General features: G+C 41.5%; 1 protein-coding gene across 1 annotated transcript in view; it reads left to right on the forward strand.

The window, feature by feature from the left end:
• The first annotated feature begins 2,031 nt into the window (after window positions 1-2,031).
• The window catches only part of kdrl (kinase insert domain receptor like), a 38,131-nt gene continuing 21,731 nt past the window's right edge, over window positions 2,032-18,431 (forward strand). The window contains exons 1-12 of the mRNA XM_084549623.1: window positions 2,032-2,154; window positions 7,893-7,983; window positions 9,042-9,259; window positions 10,589-10,716; window positions 11,663-11,810; window positions 11,921-12,057; window positions 12,150-12,321; window positions 12,433-12,556; window positions 13,040-13,209; window positions 14,423-14,579; window positions 16,263-16,377; window positions 18,051-18,159. Coding sequence (XP_084405749.1) covers window positions 2,091-2,154; window positions 7,893-7,983; window positions 9,042-9,259; window positions 10,589-10,716; window positions 11,663-11,810; window positions 11,921-12,057; window positions 12,150-12,321; window positions 12,433-12,556; window positions 13,040-13,209; window positions 14,423-14,579; window positions 16,263-16,377; window positions 18,051-18,159 — 1,633 coding nt within the window. The 5' untranslated portion in view covers window positions 2,032-2,090. The remainder of the gene's footprint in view (window positions 2,155-7,892; window positions 7,984-9,041; window positions 9,260-10,588; window positions 10,717-11,662; window positions 11,811-11,920; window positions 12,058-12,149; window positions 12,322-12,432; window positions 12,557-13,039; window positions 13,210-14,422; window positions 14,580-16,262; window positions 16,378-18,050; window positions 18,160-18,431) is intronic.

An 18,431-nucleotide genomic window follows, 5' to 3' on the forward strand; every position in this document is an offset into this window, starting at 1 on the left:
TGAACATGGGACCCTCTGTCCCAATCTGCACCTCTAACCACTACTCCACAGCTCCCTGCATATTGCTGTTGTCATGCAAGAAACTGTAATATTTTGGTCTATAGATCCCACCAAGACCCAAAGCTGCAGCATGAATGGAGTCTGGAGACTGTGACAGTGTTTTCACCCTAGACTGACTACAGTGGTTTGAGCAGCAGGGCAGTCAGTCAGACGCCCTCCACCTCGCCTGAAAAAAAGACATTTCTACCAGTTCATTTACCCAAGAAGCTCAAAAGGAAGACTTTGGGCTGCTGTGTGTAGAACCAGTTAGTCCCCCACAGTTTGTTTTGAGCCCAAGCTTTTAAAATAAATCACTTTAAATCCAGCCCTCTCAGCTAGCAACTTCCAGCAATTGTTCATCAGGAGACTTATCTGTTGCCTTCTTAGCCCAAAGGGAATGCGTCCCGTGCTGAGGACTTAAATTTGAACGCATGCCAACACAGTTGTAGTCGTAGACTAGATTCTTACCAAACTCAACAATTTCTTGTCCATGTTATGGGATATTGTTCTCTTGAAATGTTAAATCATATATAAGTATATTCCCAAAAGAATTTGCTGTTGCTTCAACACCAGATTGTGGGGGTGGGGGGTGTCTCACTTGAAAGTAATTCAGCACATTTGATACTTAACCAAAAATGTACACATTTCCTTCAGTGACTTAGTCAGGAAACATAAACCATGCTTGACTGTTAACTAAAATACTGATAGTAGGAACTCTCTGAATTCTTGAGTTATGACAGTGCTGAAACCAAAAAGACTCCCACTACTGGTATGCTCTGAATGGTTTCCCATGCATTCTGTCATGTACTTTGTCACAATTTGCAGGGATGGACGAGCATGCCTCACCTACTCTACTGCACGCACGACCACTCCTGATCCAATCCCCAAAATGGCAGCTGTTGTGTCCTGATGTGGGTGGAAAGGTGAGGGCAGGATGTTCTTATTTACAGTGCCTGCTACTATGACCTGCAACATCAATGTGATTGTTGTTGTGATAAAAGAAAACAGTCTGCGGCACATCCACACACTGCAGGGTACTGGACAAAAGACGATTATTTACATTGATATAAAAAGCAGTGCATCCTGTTACTCGGGTTAAAAATAAATCAGGCAAACGTTTACTCTGGGCGATAGATTCATCCTGATATCACAGTGATTGTTTGCATTTCATTGTTTTTTCCTCCTGATAACTGCCGCTACCTTTATCCTTAGCTACACAGTAGGTTGATTTTGTCAAAGACACAAAGGTCGGTTAAGGAAATAACTAAAGGTGGTGTACTGATCTGCTTTATAATTTCATTTAACACAGTTGATTGCTTGTGTAATTTCTATTGCATATTTGCATTGTCCAATTAGTGTACAATGGCATTCTGGTAATTGTCCATCAAAAATTATGCCTGATAATCATTTGTTAGTGTGTCCAGATTTTTCTGTGTTCACAAGTGTCCTCCTCCTCCTCCTCCTCCTCCTCCTAAGTACCCAGAAGAGAACAGTTCATCCTTCCCAACAAAGTGACGTTGCGTCCTTCCTCCATGTCTCCATAAAACGTGTGTCACGCATGGACTCTGAAGTGTTGCACAGAGGCGAAAGGGAGGAGAAATTGTCCAATGCGCGCACCAAAAGCTGATTGATCATATAGTTTAGAGAGTTTTCCCGAGGCTGGTTTGGAACCAAAATACCTCTCGCTCGGCTTTTAGACCTTGCCACTCATTAAATTTGTTTCGTTTAACTTGTATTTGTTGTTGTTGCACCTGCCCCGAGGATACAGCGGTACATCCGTCTCCTCACTGCAGGATCGGGAGTTGGACTTACCAGGCTGGGGAGAGCTCCCCCGCGAAACGCGCCATGGGATACGGGAGAACCACTGCTGCTTTTTCCTTGCGCACCTGAAGACTTTGTGGATTTTTAAGGCGATTTTTTTAACAGACATTTGAGATTTGATTTCATTTCATTTGTGAAGAAACTTTTTGACCTTTTTTTCGGAATTGAAAGCCCCTGCCAGGGACTGTTTTACTTCATTTCTAACTTTGAATTTTGGTGAAGTTGGCAGGATGGGCTCATCCGACTGCTTCAAACTGATCGTTGTCATCTCGTGTTTTTTATCACTCACAAATGGTAAGAAGCCATTCGTTCAAAGTTATTTACGCGTAAACGACTTACGAATGAAAGAACAGACATTTAGCATCGCGCAGTTATTTTATGTTTGATTCCCTTCAATGAATGAATGAATGAATGCACTATTGATTTACAGACTTTTGTTGTAATAAGCTGTCAATTATCGGAAGGAGACGTGTTATTGTGGAGTATTTTAATCCGATTTAATCTCTTAACAGTAATCTTACACCATGCGTTTAATTGATAATTTGTTTTATAATTTTTCCTTTTATCCAAATCTTTACAGCATTTATTTTAATTTTGTTTTTTTATGGCTATGACAGCAGAAAATACACAATATATTTGCACGTTTTGAGAAAATTATGCGTCAACAATTAAAGTCAGGCTGCAGTCCTCATGGTCGCCGCTAGAGGTCGTCTTACCCCGTTGTAATGAGCTGATTATTAATATAAAATGTTTCAGACTGGTAATTGGGCAGACAAGATTTTAGAATAAGATTGACTTTATTTGTGATTTTCTATTGGACCTTTCTTGGATATACTTAAAATTTTGCAAATCATCATTTTGTTATGTATTATGAAAAAAAGGTTTATTCCAGCAATTGTTATCTGTGAGGGAACAGGACGAAACATTTGGGGAAGAGACCGTGTGTATTTTTCTATCAGCACAATCAGCTTCATTGTCTCAGTGTCAAACAGACAGAGTATAAAACATGGATGTTCCTCCACCTTGCGCCAGGTCGAGTGCGCCACTGAGATACACACTGAGGCTTCCTCACCATTTCCAAATAAACAGCCCATCCAAACAAAGGAAATGCTATTCACATTCAACCCCCTCCCGCACTACACACACGCACACACACACTCTCAAACACACTTTCAGCGTATGAAGCTTTGTCTACAGTGTTTTTAAGTAGATTTCCTTCACTGTCCACACACAAAGCGTGGGAAAGACGCAAGGAGGAAGCGGATGCAGGGACAACAGGCAGCCTGGAATTGTTCTGGCTAGTAAAGGTCACGGAAACGTGACACGCTACCTGAGCAAAGATATTCTTCCTGGGGCTCCTTGTGATCATACTCAGTTATGTCAAGCTTCATCCACAAGACAATGGCAAGGAGGAAAGTGGGGTATTGTTTTTGCACAAGAGCCACTGACTGGTAGAGTCATTAGTAATTGATGGTCTTCAGGTTGTCTCTTTTTATTCTGAGATGTAATCGACCAAAATCAAGATTCATGTAGTCTTCTTTCAGTGAGGTCACGGTATTAAAGTTATGGTCTGAACTGCTAATTTTAGTGAGGCACATTTTAGTCTTTAAATAATACAATAGTGAAGAAGAAAGAAGTAAATGCTCTTCCCTAAAGTATCTATTCAGAAAAGAGCAAGGTCAAGGTTTGTGACCTTTTGACATCAATTTAGATGAAGCATAACTGCTCAGACTGAGGGGACAACCTTTTTGCTGTTCTGTGCAATGTACATATCATTTGGAATATGATGCACACAATAATGCTTCAGTGTGGGAATTTCATAGATATGTATACCAGGTAGTTAGTAAAACCTAAGGAGTAATCGGTTCTAAATGTAGAGTCACATTGAGTCTATTATTCTAATTCTGGGGAAAAATACAAGTGAAGCAAAGCAATTATTTAAACAAGTAATGATTTAAGAGTTGAGTCAAATTAAATGTCCTCCTCCCCACATTGAATCGGTCAGACATTTATTCCTGTACAATCTAGACATTCTATCAGACTGGGCTGATGTTGTGTGCAATTTGTATGGAGTAATGTCTTCTTCCCTGCTTGGACATTTGAGAAGGACTGTAAAATGGGAGTGACGAGAGGTCAGCCAAGTGGAGTGGGCCCATGGGTCCATGCAGGCAGCTCAAGAAAAATACATCCATGGACACATACCCTCACCTGGATTTGAAGACCTACCAGGAGAGCAGAAGTCATTCCCTTACACAGTGATAGTCAACATTACAAATTGCACTATGTAGCTGTTCTTATTGGATTATTGGGGCATCTGTTTCATACTAGGTATATCCACTCTGAGCCAGCAATATATTTTCTTAGAGTCCTGCATGCGATTTCAATTTCAAGGAGCTTCTGTCTGCCTAGTAGTCTTAATCATATATTATGGAACAGGAGTCCACTGGGTTTATTATTTAGGAGTCTCATGCAGGAGATTCCTGCTTGTTGGCTTCACTCAGCTTTATATAACCTGGAATGGCCACCCATCATGGCCAGATGTTCCTTTATTTTGCTGTTTTAAGAGGAGTCTGGGGCATTTTGCCTCCAAATCTCCAAAGGCTAATATACGGCTAATAAAAAAGGCACTCTCCGTAACTGTTGTCTTAACCTTGCAGTTGGCAAATAGGCAGGTTTTTCAGAAGGGCTCAGTGTGTAAGAATACTGCATAATACATGGACTGTAGCACACAGACTCTTCTTATTATGGCAGGTGGTCCGAAGACTTGTCAGAGGTTTAGTTTTGGGTCAGTGTAGTAAATTTGTCTCAGTGTTCTCCTTGAAACTCTCAACCTAAAATCACAAAGTCTTTGTGCAGCAGGATGCTACTATGACAATGAGATGTGTCATTCTTTAACTTATTGTACTGTAGATAAGAATCAAGCTGATTCATTAAATGGTAAACGCGTAACAGCATGTCCCGTTAAGCACTGAAAGACCATTTTATGTTTGTAGACTGTTAATGTGTTCATCAGGTTGCATCCTTAGTTCTTTCAGGAATATCTTCAGTAACCACAAATGTTTCTTTCCCGTCGCCATGGTAACACTTCAGAGAAGATGACTCACCAAGAGTGACCATGCACTCTTTTGTTAAACAGTCACTGACTCTCTACTCTCTCTACATCTTTTGTTGTCACAGAAATTGAAGGGAAACGGTGGCAAGGTTAGATGTCAGCCAGTATTGTTACTTTTGGCATTGCAGTACCAAAAAAAGATTCCTCCCCCCAACTCTCAAGACAGTCGCGTTGTTTCATGACGGGATGGGAAGTACGAGGACGTGAAGTGTACTCTCAACAGAAGAGATGGGAGTTCCGCACATTATGCCACACACTTGAGGGGCAGTGACCTGGGGTTTCCTGTTCAGTTTAATGACAGTACAGTCATCTTATACAGTAATAGTGGTTTTTATTGCGCAACAGCCATGACCTGCATCACCAAGGCTGGTCTTGTCTTGCCAATAGTTACACCAACTTGTGTCTTCTTCTCGTGCATTTTCTCTAAGCTTCTTTCCTGTTGTTCATTCATTACCCGTCTGTAACCATTTGTTATCTCTTCACTGTTTCTAAAGTTGTTGTAAAACTGTATGACATAGATATTGTATGAAAGCTGATATAGATGGCTGCTGAGCAATCTAGAAATATTCAATATGAAATAACACTTGACATTAATACATGTTTTCCTCTCTCTTACTATTAATGTCATATCATCTCATTGTAGTTGCAGTTCTCACCATGTCACAACACACCTAAATGAGTGCTTTTATAATTCTAAATAACATGCATAACATATTATTCATGATCCTTTAGACTTGTTGAAAAGTATGCTTTGGCCTTTGCTTTTCTTTCAGGCTAAATATTTGAGCAAACATTTCTGAACAGTGTAGAGTAATCCAGGAATCCGTCACTGCAAGATTTTTACTTTCTCTTTCCCTGACTTGTAGTGAACCTACCACAAATGTTTTCCAAATAAAATGTCCTGTGCCACTTCGCTCAATCAATGCCAAGCGACGACACAAGGACATGCAACGACACTCAAATCTGATCCTCGTCTAATCTTAGTTAACTTGGCCTTGTGCCAGTAATCAGTTAGATTCGTGGTGACTGAGAAACTGAACCAGAAGTCACTCAGCCTCTCTCTCTCTCCTTCACGCTGTTTGTTCCATGCTTGTCTTCTTTTTAATGGCTCTTAATGAGAACCAGCTTCAGGGCTCTTTGAACCGACACAATAAGAGCCATTTCTGGCATTTTTCAGGCAATATCCTGGAGGAATGCAGCACACAGCTGTTGCGGGGGGTTAGGGCTATTGGGATGCTTGCTGAGGTCAGCGCTGGGCAGGCACAGGGGCAGGTGGGAGTTTTGAGGGTGTGGGTGTAGAGAGACAACCACGGGATGTTTTTTCTCCCTTTTCTTCTCTTGTCTTTTTTTAGCGGGCTGCTGGGGGCCCATGCTGATTCTTCCATCTGGGGTGCATTACTAAGGAGAATAGGGCAAAAATAGGCTAGTTTTAAGAGATGAGCCGCTTAACCACAAAAGTCAAGGTCAAGATGATGTTTTTGGTTGTTATGTGTGCAAAGAGATGCCAGAATTTGTATCTTTAAGTTAAAGTAAACCACAAGTTAGCTGTGCAGAAATTAGTCTGTCAGACAGCAAAGCAATGGACTTTTTTTTTTACCTTGTATCTGACTTGCCTCATAAGTCAACTTCAGTTTGATTCATTATTGTTGGTCCAGCAATCAGCGAGCCAAGGAAAATGCAAATTAGAAAGTTCTTGAGAAAATTACTTTGACAGCAACAAAGAAACCAGTATTAGATATTATAGTTATTAACCTTTGAACTGTGTGTGAAATTATTGTTCATTAAGGCCACAAACTGTGATTTTTAGTCATGTAATATGCAGTCTAAAACATGAGGTATCATAACATGAAAGTGTGTGAGCCACAACCCTTCCCCTCTGCTTAACCTTGAACAATAAAACAATGATGTTACAATATTTTTGTGAGGAAGTGGATATTGAGAGCCACTGCCAACACTGGCACCATCAGCTCTTTCTTTGTGCAACAGCTGTTCAGAATAATAGACAAATACTGGTCAAATTTGAGAGTTTGTGTGTGTGTATGTGTTTGCATTTGTAAATGCAGGTGTGCTTGACTGAGTTTGTGTGTGCATGTAAATGTGCATACACGCGTGTTTACATTAACTAGTCCATGGGTCTGCAATGTCAAACTCTGGTCTTTCTTATAGATGTGCTACAAATTGGAGAGTACACTTAAACTTGTTTTCTGACCGCAATGACCAACGGTTCGGGGATCTCAGTGAAAAGGAGGAACTCACATATGGGACTGTAACACCTCCTGGACAGCTGGGATAATCACAAAGTTTCCTATGTTGATTGCTCTTAGAGAGACCTATCAACAGATTCAGCTGGCTGCACGCCAAAGCAAGGGCACCTTTAAATCCAGCATCTCGACCTCTTGTTTTTGATCATGATATTTTCAGAATAGCATTCAGAGTGCAAGGTCATTAGTAAGTGAAAAAAAAACGCTTATTCCATAAAGAGAGGAAAGGTGCACCCACAAAAGACGGTTGAGTGAGGTGAGGAAACACATGCAAAGACAGTCATCGGGGTCTGCCTCAGTCATGATTGTGACCTTCCATGAAAAGTGGCACAGCTGCTCTCTGTATAATCTCCATCCTCCATCTTTTCCATCCATGTCTATCTTTCTGCTCATCCAAGACAACAACAATTGACAACAGCCCCACAGCGCCGGAAACATCCCTGTTGTGCTCACAGCAGACAATCACTTGCATAAGAGGCAAAAGTAGAGCTCCACAAAGTGAACACACATGCAGAGCACTGAAGTGATTCATGGGAATTTCCAGTGGTGTTTTTCATTCGCTGTAGCGCAATGGTGACAGACACACATCATTAAACCGATGCTGTAAATGTACAAGTGTGTTGAAGTTGTTCCCTAAGTGCTGTGTGTGTGTTCAACAGGACACACAGAGAGAGACCGCTCACCGAAGATTCAGCCGTCTGACAAAACACTCATTCTTCATAAAGATGACTCTTTGATCCTCATATGCAGGTAATTATGTCACCTAATATACCTACTTGTTTTCGATGCCAGTAGGTGTAAAACATTATATTTCTCCAGTGCTGAATGTAACTCAGTAAACCTACTCACGTATCGTTCTCAATTACAACTAACATCTGTTTTTATTGTAACTAAATCGTCACAGCCCCCATTTCTCTCGCATATTCCTGGTCAGTTATCAGAGCTCAGTCAGGAGTTACTGAACTCACTGCAGCTATAACGTCTCTGGTCTCATTACATGACAGAAAGACCAGGGGGGAAATAAATGGCCCATGCCTGGTGCTCAGGCCACTTGCTACAGTCTACAATTAAGCTTGACAGGAAGCAGTGGTCCACATTTATCAGTCCTTTAGGGATTGTGGGACCCAACTGTGCTCCATTCACATTTGTTAAGAATGTAGGTTATTGCATCACTTTGCAGGCCTGCAAGGAATGTTCAGAAATTCTTGGCTATCTAATGCAATGCTTCCCTACAAGGCCATATGCATAGACATCTGACCCATACAGCACCGTCTCGTTTTCTGTCACTGCATGAGAACTGAAGGTTGCTTGACCCAAGATTCTGCAGGCAAAGTCCATGGTATGCAAGACATGTTTGATGTTCCTCTGGGATCTCTTTAATGAGAGTTTTAAAATGGATTCTGTGTGGAAAGAATGTGTTAGCAAAGCACATATTTCAAGAGAAACATGTTCCCATGTGAAAGTTCAAGTTATCGGATGACTCAAGATTAACTCAAAATAAACCCAGAATGAACATCAAGCCAAAACGTCCCAAGGGAAGGATCAGCCGCTGCCATCCTGAACTGAAAAGCTTGTAAGGCCATTGCCAGCTGTGACACTTTTCCTAAAAATAGATCCAAGTTATGCACTATTTTGTTTACAGAGAACAGGCCCGCTGTGGAACTCATATTAAAGGTTCAAATCAAACACTTTTAGTTGTACATCTTATGCAAATTATTCTCAGTCTTTAAATCTTGGCTCAGCAGGAGTGATTTAAGAGATGTTGTCTATAAGTTCATCTAAAACTGTCCCTCACTGCCTTCCAACAGAGGTCATGGTGCTTTGCACTGGACACTTGGCAATGCCCAACGATCAGTCTCATCGGAGGGGGTGAAGGTGGAACAGTGTGAGGCCAAGCATCCCTCTCGCTCGCACTGCAGCAACCTGACAATCACACACTTGAGTGCCAGTGATACAGGGAGGTATATCTGCAAATACTCCAAAGCTGGTTCAGACCACATCACCTCAACCTACGTCTATGTCGAAGGTGAGAACTTCATAACCTTCATTATATGAACTACAGTCAATGAGCCAGTTGGAATAGGATAACAGAAACCTCCACTGACGTTTTAGTTTCATAACACTCAGATAATCCCTTCCGGTTTAGAATACAAGTCATTTTTCAGCATGGGAAAAAAAATAATGTAATAATGTTTAGAAACACAGTGAACTGGTCTATAAACTGTAACACTGATAAGAGTTGTTTCTGTTTGAACTGATTTTTTTTTTCTTAATCCAAATTTCGGCTGTTTGTTTTTGTCAAAGTCATGGGAGACTCGTTATTTAAAAAAGAACGGTTGTGATAGGATGATTGCCATCAGCCGACGCCAGTTGAAGGGTCTGGTGTGAACTGAGCCCACAAACAATGGTTCTTAATGGACACAATGAAATGGACAAAGAGCAATCTGATATTTCCTGCAGAAAAAAAAACATTCACTTTAGCAAGACAAAAAGGAGTGAATTAGTAAGTAAGAATGGACAAAACTGCAAAAAAGAAAAGCTGATGATAGGAAGAACATACGAAGGAAAAGGGAAATAAGTAGTTATCTTATTTTTTCATTGTTTATATAAGCTATGCCTACAGTTACAAAGGAAGTGGATTCTGTGGTACTGTGGTTTCTGGAGGTGAAAGGGTGAGCAGGATTGCCCGGGAAGCCCTGGTCATTGACTGTGGTTTCCTGCTATAGCTACTGTTTTTCCAAGTCTTCTCTAAACCGTCACAAGGAACCAGTTACGGTTACAGTATCATGCAAATGGAGATTGGATGTTAGCTCCAGCCCATTTGATCTTTTTACTTTCAAGCAGTTGATAGAAAGATGAAGTTATTAAATATTGATCTAAGATGTAGCTATTATATAAAACGGGAAGCTCTTGGAATGTGGTTTTCACAGCCTGCTGGGCCTCATTAGCTGTCCATTAGATTATTTTCCATGCACACTTTTCAACACATAGTTCCTTTATCACACCACTAAAGCTTGACTTCACACCGTTCACAGACTATTTGTGTAGCTTTGAAGTTCCCACAGTTACTGTTTGATGCCCGGCTGCCCAGTAGGAACACACCCCTAACCTGGTGGCTCTGTCTTTGCCCTGCTGTCTGTTTTGACAAGAATAAACTAATCTTCGATGTGATCTCTGTTTGATTACTGTGCTGAATGCCCTGACATTGCACTTATTCATTTCCATTTGTTATCATTTGTTATAGCCGCTTATCCTTCTGGATAATCTGTGCAACTGAACCATTCACTCTCTCTGATTTTGGTCACTGGGAAAAATCCACCATACTATCGCTTTTTTTTTTTTTTTTATCTCCCAGATCCTGAGCAACCATTTGTGGAACCCTATGATCGTACACCTCGTATGTTGGGCATCTACAGACATGAGACCACTCTTGTGATCCCCTGTCGGACAACCTCTCCTAATACTTCTGTAACACTGGCAGTGGTAAGTCATGTCAAAGACAGTCACCTTATGCTCGTGCCTTGCACTAGTGGAGCAAAGTGTTTTACTGTAGTTTATTATGCTATTATAAGTTCCATAAGCTCCACACGATAGCTAGTAATACCATAGCACAGTGTATCCTTAGTTATCAACTTTCGGGGGAAAAAGTGTTTCCTTTCTGTGCTCCCACTGCATCCCACTGGTTCTCACACCCTTTGTGTGTTAATTCACTTTAGCACACAGAAACAAACAAACAGGGGACAGTGGCTTGTCTGAGGGAAGCTCATGGGCAGTAAAGGGAGTCATCCTGTCTGCTTCCTGTACGAGCCGGAAGGTGCTCCAAGAGTGCTTTTCTCAGAATAGACTCTGAGACTAAATTTAGACCCTCCTCTCTTACAAACATCAGGAAAGGCACCAAAACAGTACGGCCTGTGTCCAGTCACAGGAAACAGCAGGTAACATTTGATCTTAGATTTAAGTTGCAGATACCAGTAGATGAATGCAGTGATTTCACAATACAGCAGAATGAAACTCAGAATGAAACTCAACGGCATGTGGTTGTGATTGATATACTGTGCCTCCTTTATACAAACACACCAAACTGATGGCACAGATAGTGGTATTGTGACCTTCCTGCTCTCCTTCCTTCCCTTCTTTTGCTTCTTCTCCCAACCAACCACTGACATGAGAACAAACAGCAGCAGGCACGTTCATCTTTTCATCTTTTCACGCGTCTACAGTGTGATTATTTTCTCCATTGCATAAATAATTGCAGAGGTTACACTGCAAAAAAACTAACAAAAAACCCCCCAACTGATTAGACCTTCACTCTAGAAGATGTCTTTCCCCAGCTGAGCTCAGTAGAGCATGAGTTAAACGTTAAATGAGGTTGTGTTTTTAGTCTGTCTGACTCAGTGCTCTTTAATTTTTATAATTTTTATCATTACAGGCCCCACATTTGCCAGAGAAAATAGACTGGGATCCAGAGGTGGGGTTCACGATTCCATATGGTCCTATTGCACAGTACTCACAGCTCACCTGTAACACTGTGGTCAACGGCCACGTGTTCAAGTCATTATACATCCCTTTCAGACAGAGTGAGTCTGTTGTCTTTCTAGTGAAATTTACTCTTAAAGAATAAAGACTTGTGTCGATTTCTCTTATTGCTTTGCATTTCACAGTCTTTATATTTGTCTCCATATCACAGCTCTTGTTCTTAATAACGTGAAAATCACCCCAAACCGTGTCAGACTGGTGGTTGGACAGACCCTTGTTCTCAACTGTAGTGGGGAGACCACCTTTAATGGGAGAATCAACTTCACCTGGTATTTTCCTGGGAAGGAAGTAAGTTCAGGGTTTACTGTTGACACAATGTATCTAAAAGTGACCATCACACATTGTATTAGCTGCATTTATGGCGCTTCTTTTGTCTGCAGGAAAACCAACATAATATACACAAGCCCAGACACTTGACACCTGCTCAGGTTTTTGGAATGAGCAATGTTTTGGAGTTGCCAAACATCACCATGGCAAATAAGGGAGAGTACCACTGCAAAGCTGAACTGTACCCCAAATCTAAGAATGTTTCAGCTAAAGTCATTGTCTATGGTCAGTATGCTTTGGACGGTCTAGTATTAATATCATAATACAACTAAAGGACAAACAGCTATTATATGTCCTTTCTTCTCTTCTTCTTTTATCATTAATCTTCTGTTGCAGATCATCCATTCCTGGACATCTTCTATAAGAATGAGCCGCCTACAGTGACTGTCAATGAAAGTAGAAAAAGGCTTGTGCTTGACCCCAAGGTCGACGCCGTGCCTCCACCAGACATGATAGCATGGTATGTAGTGGTTTAGAGTCGCAATAAATAAAACTTATGCAGTGAGTGTGGGATGCCTCTAATATAAAAAACACAGCATTTTTTTTTTCTTTTATGTATCATTTCACTGACAAACACCATGTCTTAATTGATGACATTTATTGGTAGACAGAACGTGAGGGAAATAGATTGAGGGATGAGAGGGGGTCGAGGGGATGGATGAAAGGAAAGAGAGGGGTTAAATCCAGAGATGGATGATGGCCTTCAAACATGTTATAACCCAGGGAGCTTTGGCTCCTGGCCCCCTGGTTCCTGTAATGAAAGGCGGAAGAGAATAAAAGAGATGGGGAGGTGGATAGTTGAGAACTGAGACGGAGTGAGAGAGAGGAGTTAGACACACCTTTATAGGTAAGTGTGGAAAATAGAACAACGTAAGGCTCTGGTGGTCTTGTTCCTGAACTTAAGTTATAATAACTTCATGATATAACTTTGCTCCAATTTTAGGTATAAGGATGGGGTCCTTATCCAGAAGAATTCCACTTGTTACAAGATGTCTGGTTATAAACTGTCCATCAATGATGTGCAGCGGAACCATGCTGGTGTTTTCACTCTAAGCCTCGGAATCAAAGAGAAGGGCCTTTACAGGAATCTGAGCTACACTCTGGTGGTTGACGGTAAGCCACTACTTTAACTTGTTAATGATTAACTGATTCCTGAGGAAGTGAAGCAGAGCCTTAGTCTGAGCACTGAGGCTGCTGCAGCACTGCTGCTGCTTTCAGGCCAGTTCGTTGGACGGCAGGTAGCAGCTCTAGTATGAGAGGAATTTGGGGGCTTGTTGATTCCAGGGCAGGATTGACGTAGCAGTGGCAGCTGTTGTTGATTATTGGGGCTCTTTTGAAGGGGCTTGGCGCAGTGTGTAAATGGCCCAAGCTCTGTTCTGCACACAGACTCCAGACCCCCCTTAGTCCACAGCATTTATTTGCGTCCTCAACATGTGTATGTACAGCGCAGCTCATATAAACAATATGTTCTTATACAATATGTATACAGCTTGGGAAGAACAAGGACCAAACATGTAATTTATTGTCATGATGACTTGGCAAAGAATACTCATAATTCTTAACTCTTGAGAGGAGTCTGCCTGTGACAGTGTATAGCTGTGACTTCAAACCTAGATAAACTATTTTTATTGCTTTCTTTAGATATTTTTGAGGAATCCCAATAGCGCGCCAAAAAGTGGAAAAATCAGACCCCTTCTTGTTTGTATAAACTTTATTTATGATCTTTGACTCTCCCACTTCACAAAACATTTATCGGAATGACAAAAAAATAAAACATACACAACTAACAAAAAGGAAGAGGGATTCATGGCGTCAGTTCATCAGAGTACTATTTTAAACTTTGTTCATCAGTTGTTTGTAAGGATGTGTACTATGTGATGGCAAATGTCTGTCTGGGTAGTCTTTGTCCCTCGTTTTACAGGCTGTTCAAAATGCAGAGAATGGCTGTGATGAGTGATGTGGACTGCTTCCTGAGGTGGCACAAGTACCTTTGCCTGTTGTTCATTACAGCTCACATGGTTGAATCACTGACCCATAGACATGGGCCACGGCAGGGTCGTTCCCCGACCTATAGCCTCGGGCTAGCCAATCATCCCACCGTTCTTCTCTTACGCTGTGTCTAAAGGACAACCTGTGTCAGTGGCACGTTTTTTATGGCCATCCATCATGACTGTCGTCCCTCATTATAAAGACATTATGAGATTCCCGATCTAACCTATTGTCCCTCTCCCTCTTTTCTCTTTTAATCTCTCTCTCTCTGTGTCTGTATGCGTGTGTCGGTATGTGCATACCTGTGTGTGTGTTTATGTGCGCTACTCTTTCACAGTAAAGCCAAGTATTTCAGAGGCGGAGCTTGCCACTGCGGACGTGCAACCCTACATGTCTGGCAAGCAGCATCAGCTAACCTGCACAGCTTTCGGGTCGCCCTTGCCAACCATCACTTGGTTCTGGCAACCGTGCAATGCAACGTCTTCACTTATAAAGTGAGCTACACTCTAAATTTTAGGCACTGTAATGTTTAAAAAAGACCTTCCACAATTATTGTCTGTCTCTATAAAATATTTTCAGTGCTTGAAGTAATGTAATAGAAAGACATCATGAAAAATAGAATCAGATAGAATTGAATTGACAGAATCAGTTGAATGCCACATGGTAGTGTCCCACTCAGTTACCTGTGCCAGTTTACTCCTAATGTTTCTCTCTGTTCATAAAAATGTGTGCTTTTCTGGTCTAGATGAACAACAATAATGAATCAGATAAGTCTACTGTTGCTGCTTTTGTACAAATCAGTATCAAAAACTCAAAATAAAAATCCCAAGCACACAGGATCACACAGAGATGCTAATGTAGGCTACAGAACCACCAGTCTGACCCGGGGATCCCTCTATAAAACAGATCTACATTGAATGTCCCAGGACATGACGCATTAATCAAAGGAACGCAGCCCTGGAGAACTGCCCTTTCTTTGTGGTCAGCCGTTCTGCTCGCTAACGGGGAAACATGGGGGAGATATATTAATCTCAGAATCCCAGAGCTATTACAGAGCTGAACAGAACTGTGTGTATATGGCTGACGTCAAATGAATAAGTTACCGCTAGTGAACCCACAAACAAAAGGAACATTGGAACATTCCCTAAAATCCTGGCTTGTCAATGACAGCAGGAGACCTGTGAGTCGTAATGTCAGAAAAACAATGGGCCTTTACCCTTGGGTTATCAGGCCACGGCTTCATTAACAAAAACAACACTGTGGACCGAAAGAGACTAAATTATGCTACTTTCTAGACAATGTTGATCCACTAGTGTCTCAGTTATGCTATTCATTAAATTATCTCAGACTTGCCAGATTTATGAGAAATAATAGCAGAGGGTTGGTAAGGTCAAAGCAGCTCTTTCTGCAGGCATAAAGATAATCAGGGCTGGCACCGGGAACAGTGGCTGCACTGTGGCAGGCAACTAATGAGACAGAGGAACAGCTATAGCCTGGTGGGAGGCCAATTGTGCAAAATGTTTGTTTTATATTGCCCTGACCCTGCAAAGTACCTGTCACTGTAAATCCAACATGTAGCCCCTCAAGATCGTATCTCATCTTAATCCTAGGAAGTTTGGAGAGGAGGGAAAACGTTGGGTCTGCAGGTTAGAGAGTAGAGTTTAGAGGTGAGGGGAGCTTGCTATGTTGGCTATCGAATAAGGTAGATAGTGTCGGGGGCAGAAATATGGGGATGACTTTACCAACAGGTTGAGAAGTTATCAGCTCTCCCTTGCTGACCACCAAGGTCTCAGGATCAGCCTTATCTCCTCTGGCCAGAGTGTGGAGGGGGAGGGGGGTCTTCCTGTACGAGGTGACGCGCAGCACAGCCCTTCCTGTCGCTGCTGCTGTTTCCTTCTCTGCCTCTCCACTCATCAGACTGATTGTTCCCCACCACAGGCGGTGAAGAGTTTGGGGGTGGGGGGTTAAATCAAGGCTTTCTCTGTTTTACAACAACCTGGTTTTGACCTGGACTGTCTCAAATCAGTAGGGCTTTTACAATAAAATGGCAGATTTTACTTCAAGGATCTGGCAAGATGTGTTCTAATGTTGTACTAAAGTTTCCATGAAAACAACCTAAAATGTGTTGCATTCTTCATGATCAGCTTTGTTTTCCTTTTCTTTTTGTTTTCCTGCAGTTGCTTACCTTACACTGAGCCAATCCTGGTAGTCCGTCATAACAAGAGAAATAATTCCTACAACTTCATTAAGAGCATAAATTCCAAGACTGAACTAGTTAAAGGAAAAAACAAGGTATGTCTTTACCATTTTACTTTATATATATATAATATATAATAATAATCCCAAATTTTCACACACACATGTCGCATCCATAACTAATGTGCTTTGATTATCAAAATGCTTAAAAAATACATTTACGATTAATTCAACGATCTAAAGTGCATTTAGTCGTCTCAAAATATGGTTTTCGCCATCAGTTTGAGATCTACCAGCATGTCAGCTTTAATCAGTGACATACCAGCCCAAAACAGAGCTCATAATGTGGAAACTGTAGACATTACTGTGGATGTCTTGTACAGCCATGTTGCTACAGGTTGACCCCAAACATAATTAAGAGCAGGCCTCCGCTGCCGTAACCTTAGTCTACGTATAGGATTAGGTTAAAGAAAGCCATTAGACTGGGTCAAATTAGGGCACAAACTGATTGACAGCAGAAAGCACCAGTGATTATTCTCAATCCAAAACCTTTTGTTCAGTCTTGACCTGCATTTTACATCCACGTATAGTTGATTTAATGATTTCTGCTCTTTCATATTGAATTATTTTGCAAGTAAAGAAATTGTGATTTCATCCTTATGCCACCCGACATCAGTTCTAATGTGTGCCTGACATAAATTGGGAGGCACTACTTATTTACAAGTGCTTTTGGCCAGTTGCTGGTGCTTTATGAGGGTTAGGACTAAGGGTCAATGATAACAAGCAGCAGTTTAAAAGAAGTGGGATTTGTTGGAAGCAAATTCCTCTCTGTCACCCTACATAAATCGTGTTGGCCCGTGAATAAGAACATAGTCAGGGCTGGGCCTCTTGAGTGGCTCCCCAGAAGGCCCAGTACAGAGGGAGACTGGACCTGGTCATAATATAAGGAAAACACAAGGGGAAGACATAGGCACAGAGGTCACAGTGTGTCTGGTCAGGTCACCTCTTCAGGACGGTGCGCAATCGTTTAAATGACTGTTTTCACTATCAGGTTACATTATAGTGAGTAATAGCTGTAACACAATACCATTAGGCCACTCCATCGATGTTTTGATAAACGTCATATTGGCATGGCTTGGACAATTTGATATAACACTCATTCTTTTACTGCCTGAATGTTTGTTTAGTGAACAATGTCAGTGCAGGGACGCTGAAAGAGTTTCATGGCTACAGCTGGGTTTCTGAGAGTCAACACAATAGCTCCTCCAAGCTCAGGAAGTTTAGGGCAGAAAATACACCCACATCATTCACTCTCTTTGATGTATTTGCTGACTGCCTCCAAAAAACAGATGTCACTATGAACACTAAACAGACCCCCACGCAGTCTGGCCCGCACCCAAGTTTCACTTATTATTTTGTCTATTCAAGCAATTAAATTGTTGTAGTGATAAAATTGAGTATGGCATTAGAAGTGCTTTCCAGGAAATGGACATGGAGCTCCAGGTTTAGACCTATGGCACAGGTCTGACAGAGACTTAGTGGGCTCTTAAACTCCAGATGTATCCTTTCATCAATGTCAAGCACTGGAGAGTATAAAACACACCAGGCTTGGTCCAGACCTCTCACTTGTTTGTTAAGGGCAGCTCTGATGGCGAATGAAAGTCAAACAATAAATCACACCGACACTTCACAGTTGAAGTATTGTGATAGTAAGCATTTGTTGTATTCTTTGAAGAATAAATGATAATTGTCTTGTTGATCCCAATTAGACCGTGAGCACCCTGGTGATTGGAGAGGCACATTTGTCAGGAAATTACTCCTGCGTTGCCCAAAATGTGAACGGCAAGAGCACAATGACGATGCCTTTCTATGTTGATGGTAAGTGGGTCACCGGAGTACACCATTATAGATATATATCAGCATGGAAATGCTGCTGAGCTTTATTAGGATTGCAAAGCGCACTATACCATGAGCTGGATTCTTTTAAATGATCTATGCTTACATTGCACGCTGTAATGAACTGCAAGAACAGGCAGGAATGTGCAGACTGTATTGTGCAATAAAGAGACCAAAGGGGGGCATTAATTGAAAACATCTTCCACTGTAGCTGAATGGCTTCAGGGTGGAAGAGAGGCAAACATGTCCTGAGC

The sequence above is a fragment of the Chelon labrosus genome (genome assembly GCF_963514085.1).
Source record: "Chelon labrosus genome assembly, chromosome: 8".
NCBI classification, from domain to species: Eukaryota; Metazoa; Chordata; class Actinopteri; order Mugiliformes; family Mugilidae; genus Chelon; species Chelon labrosus.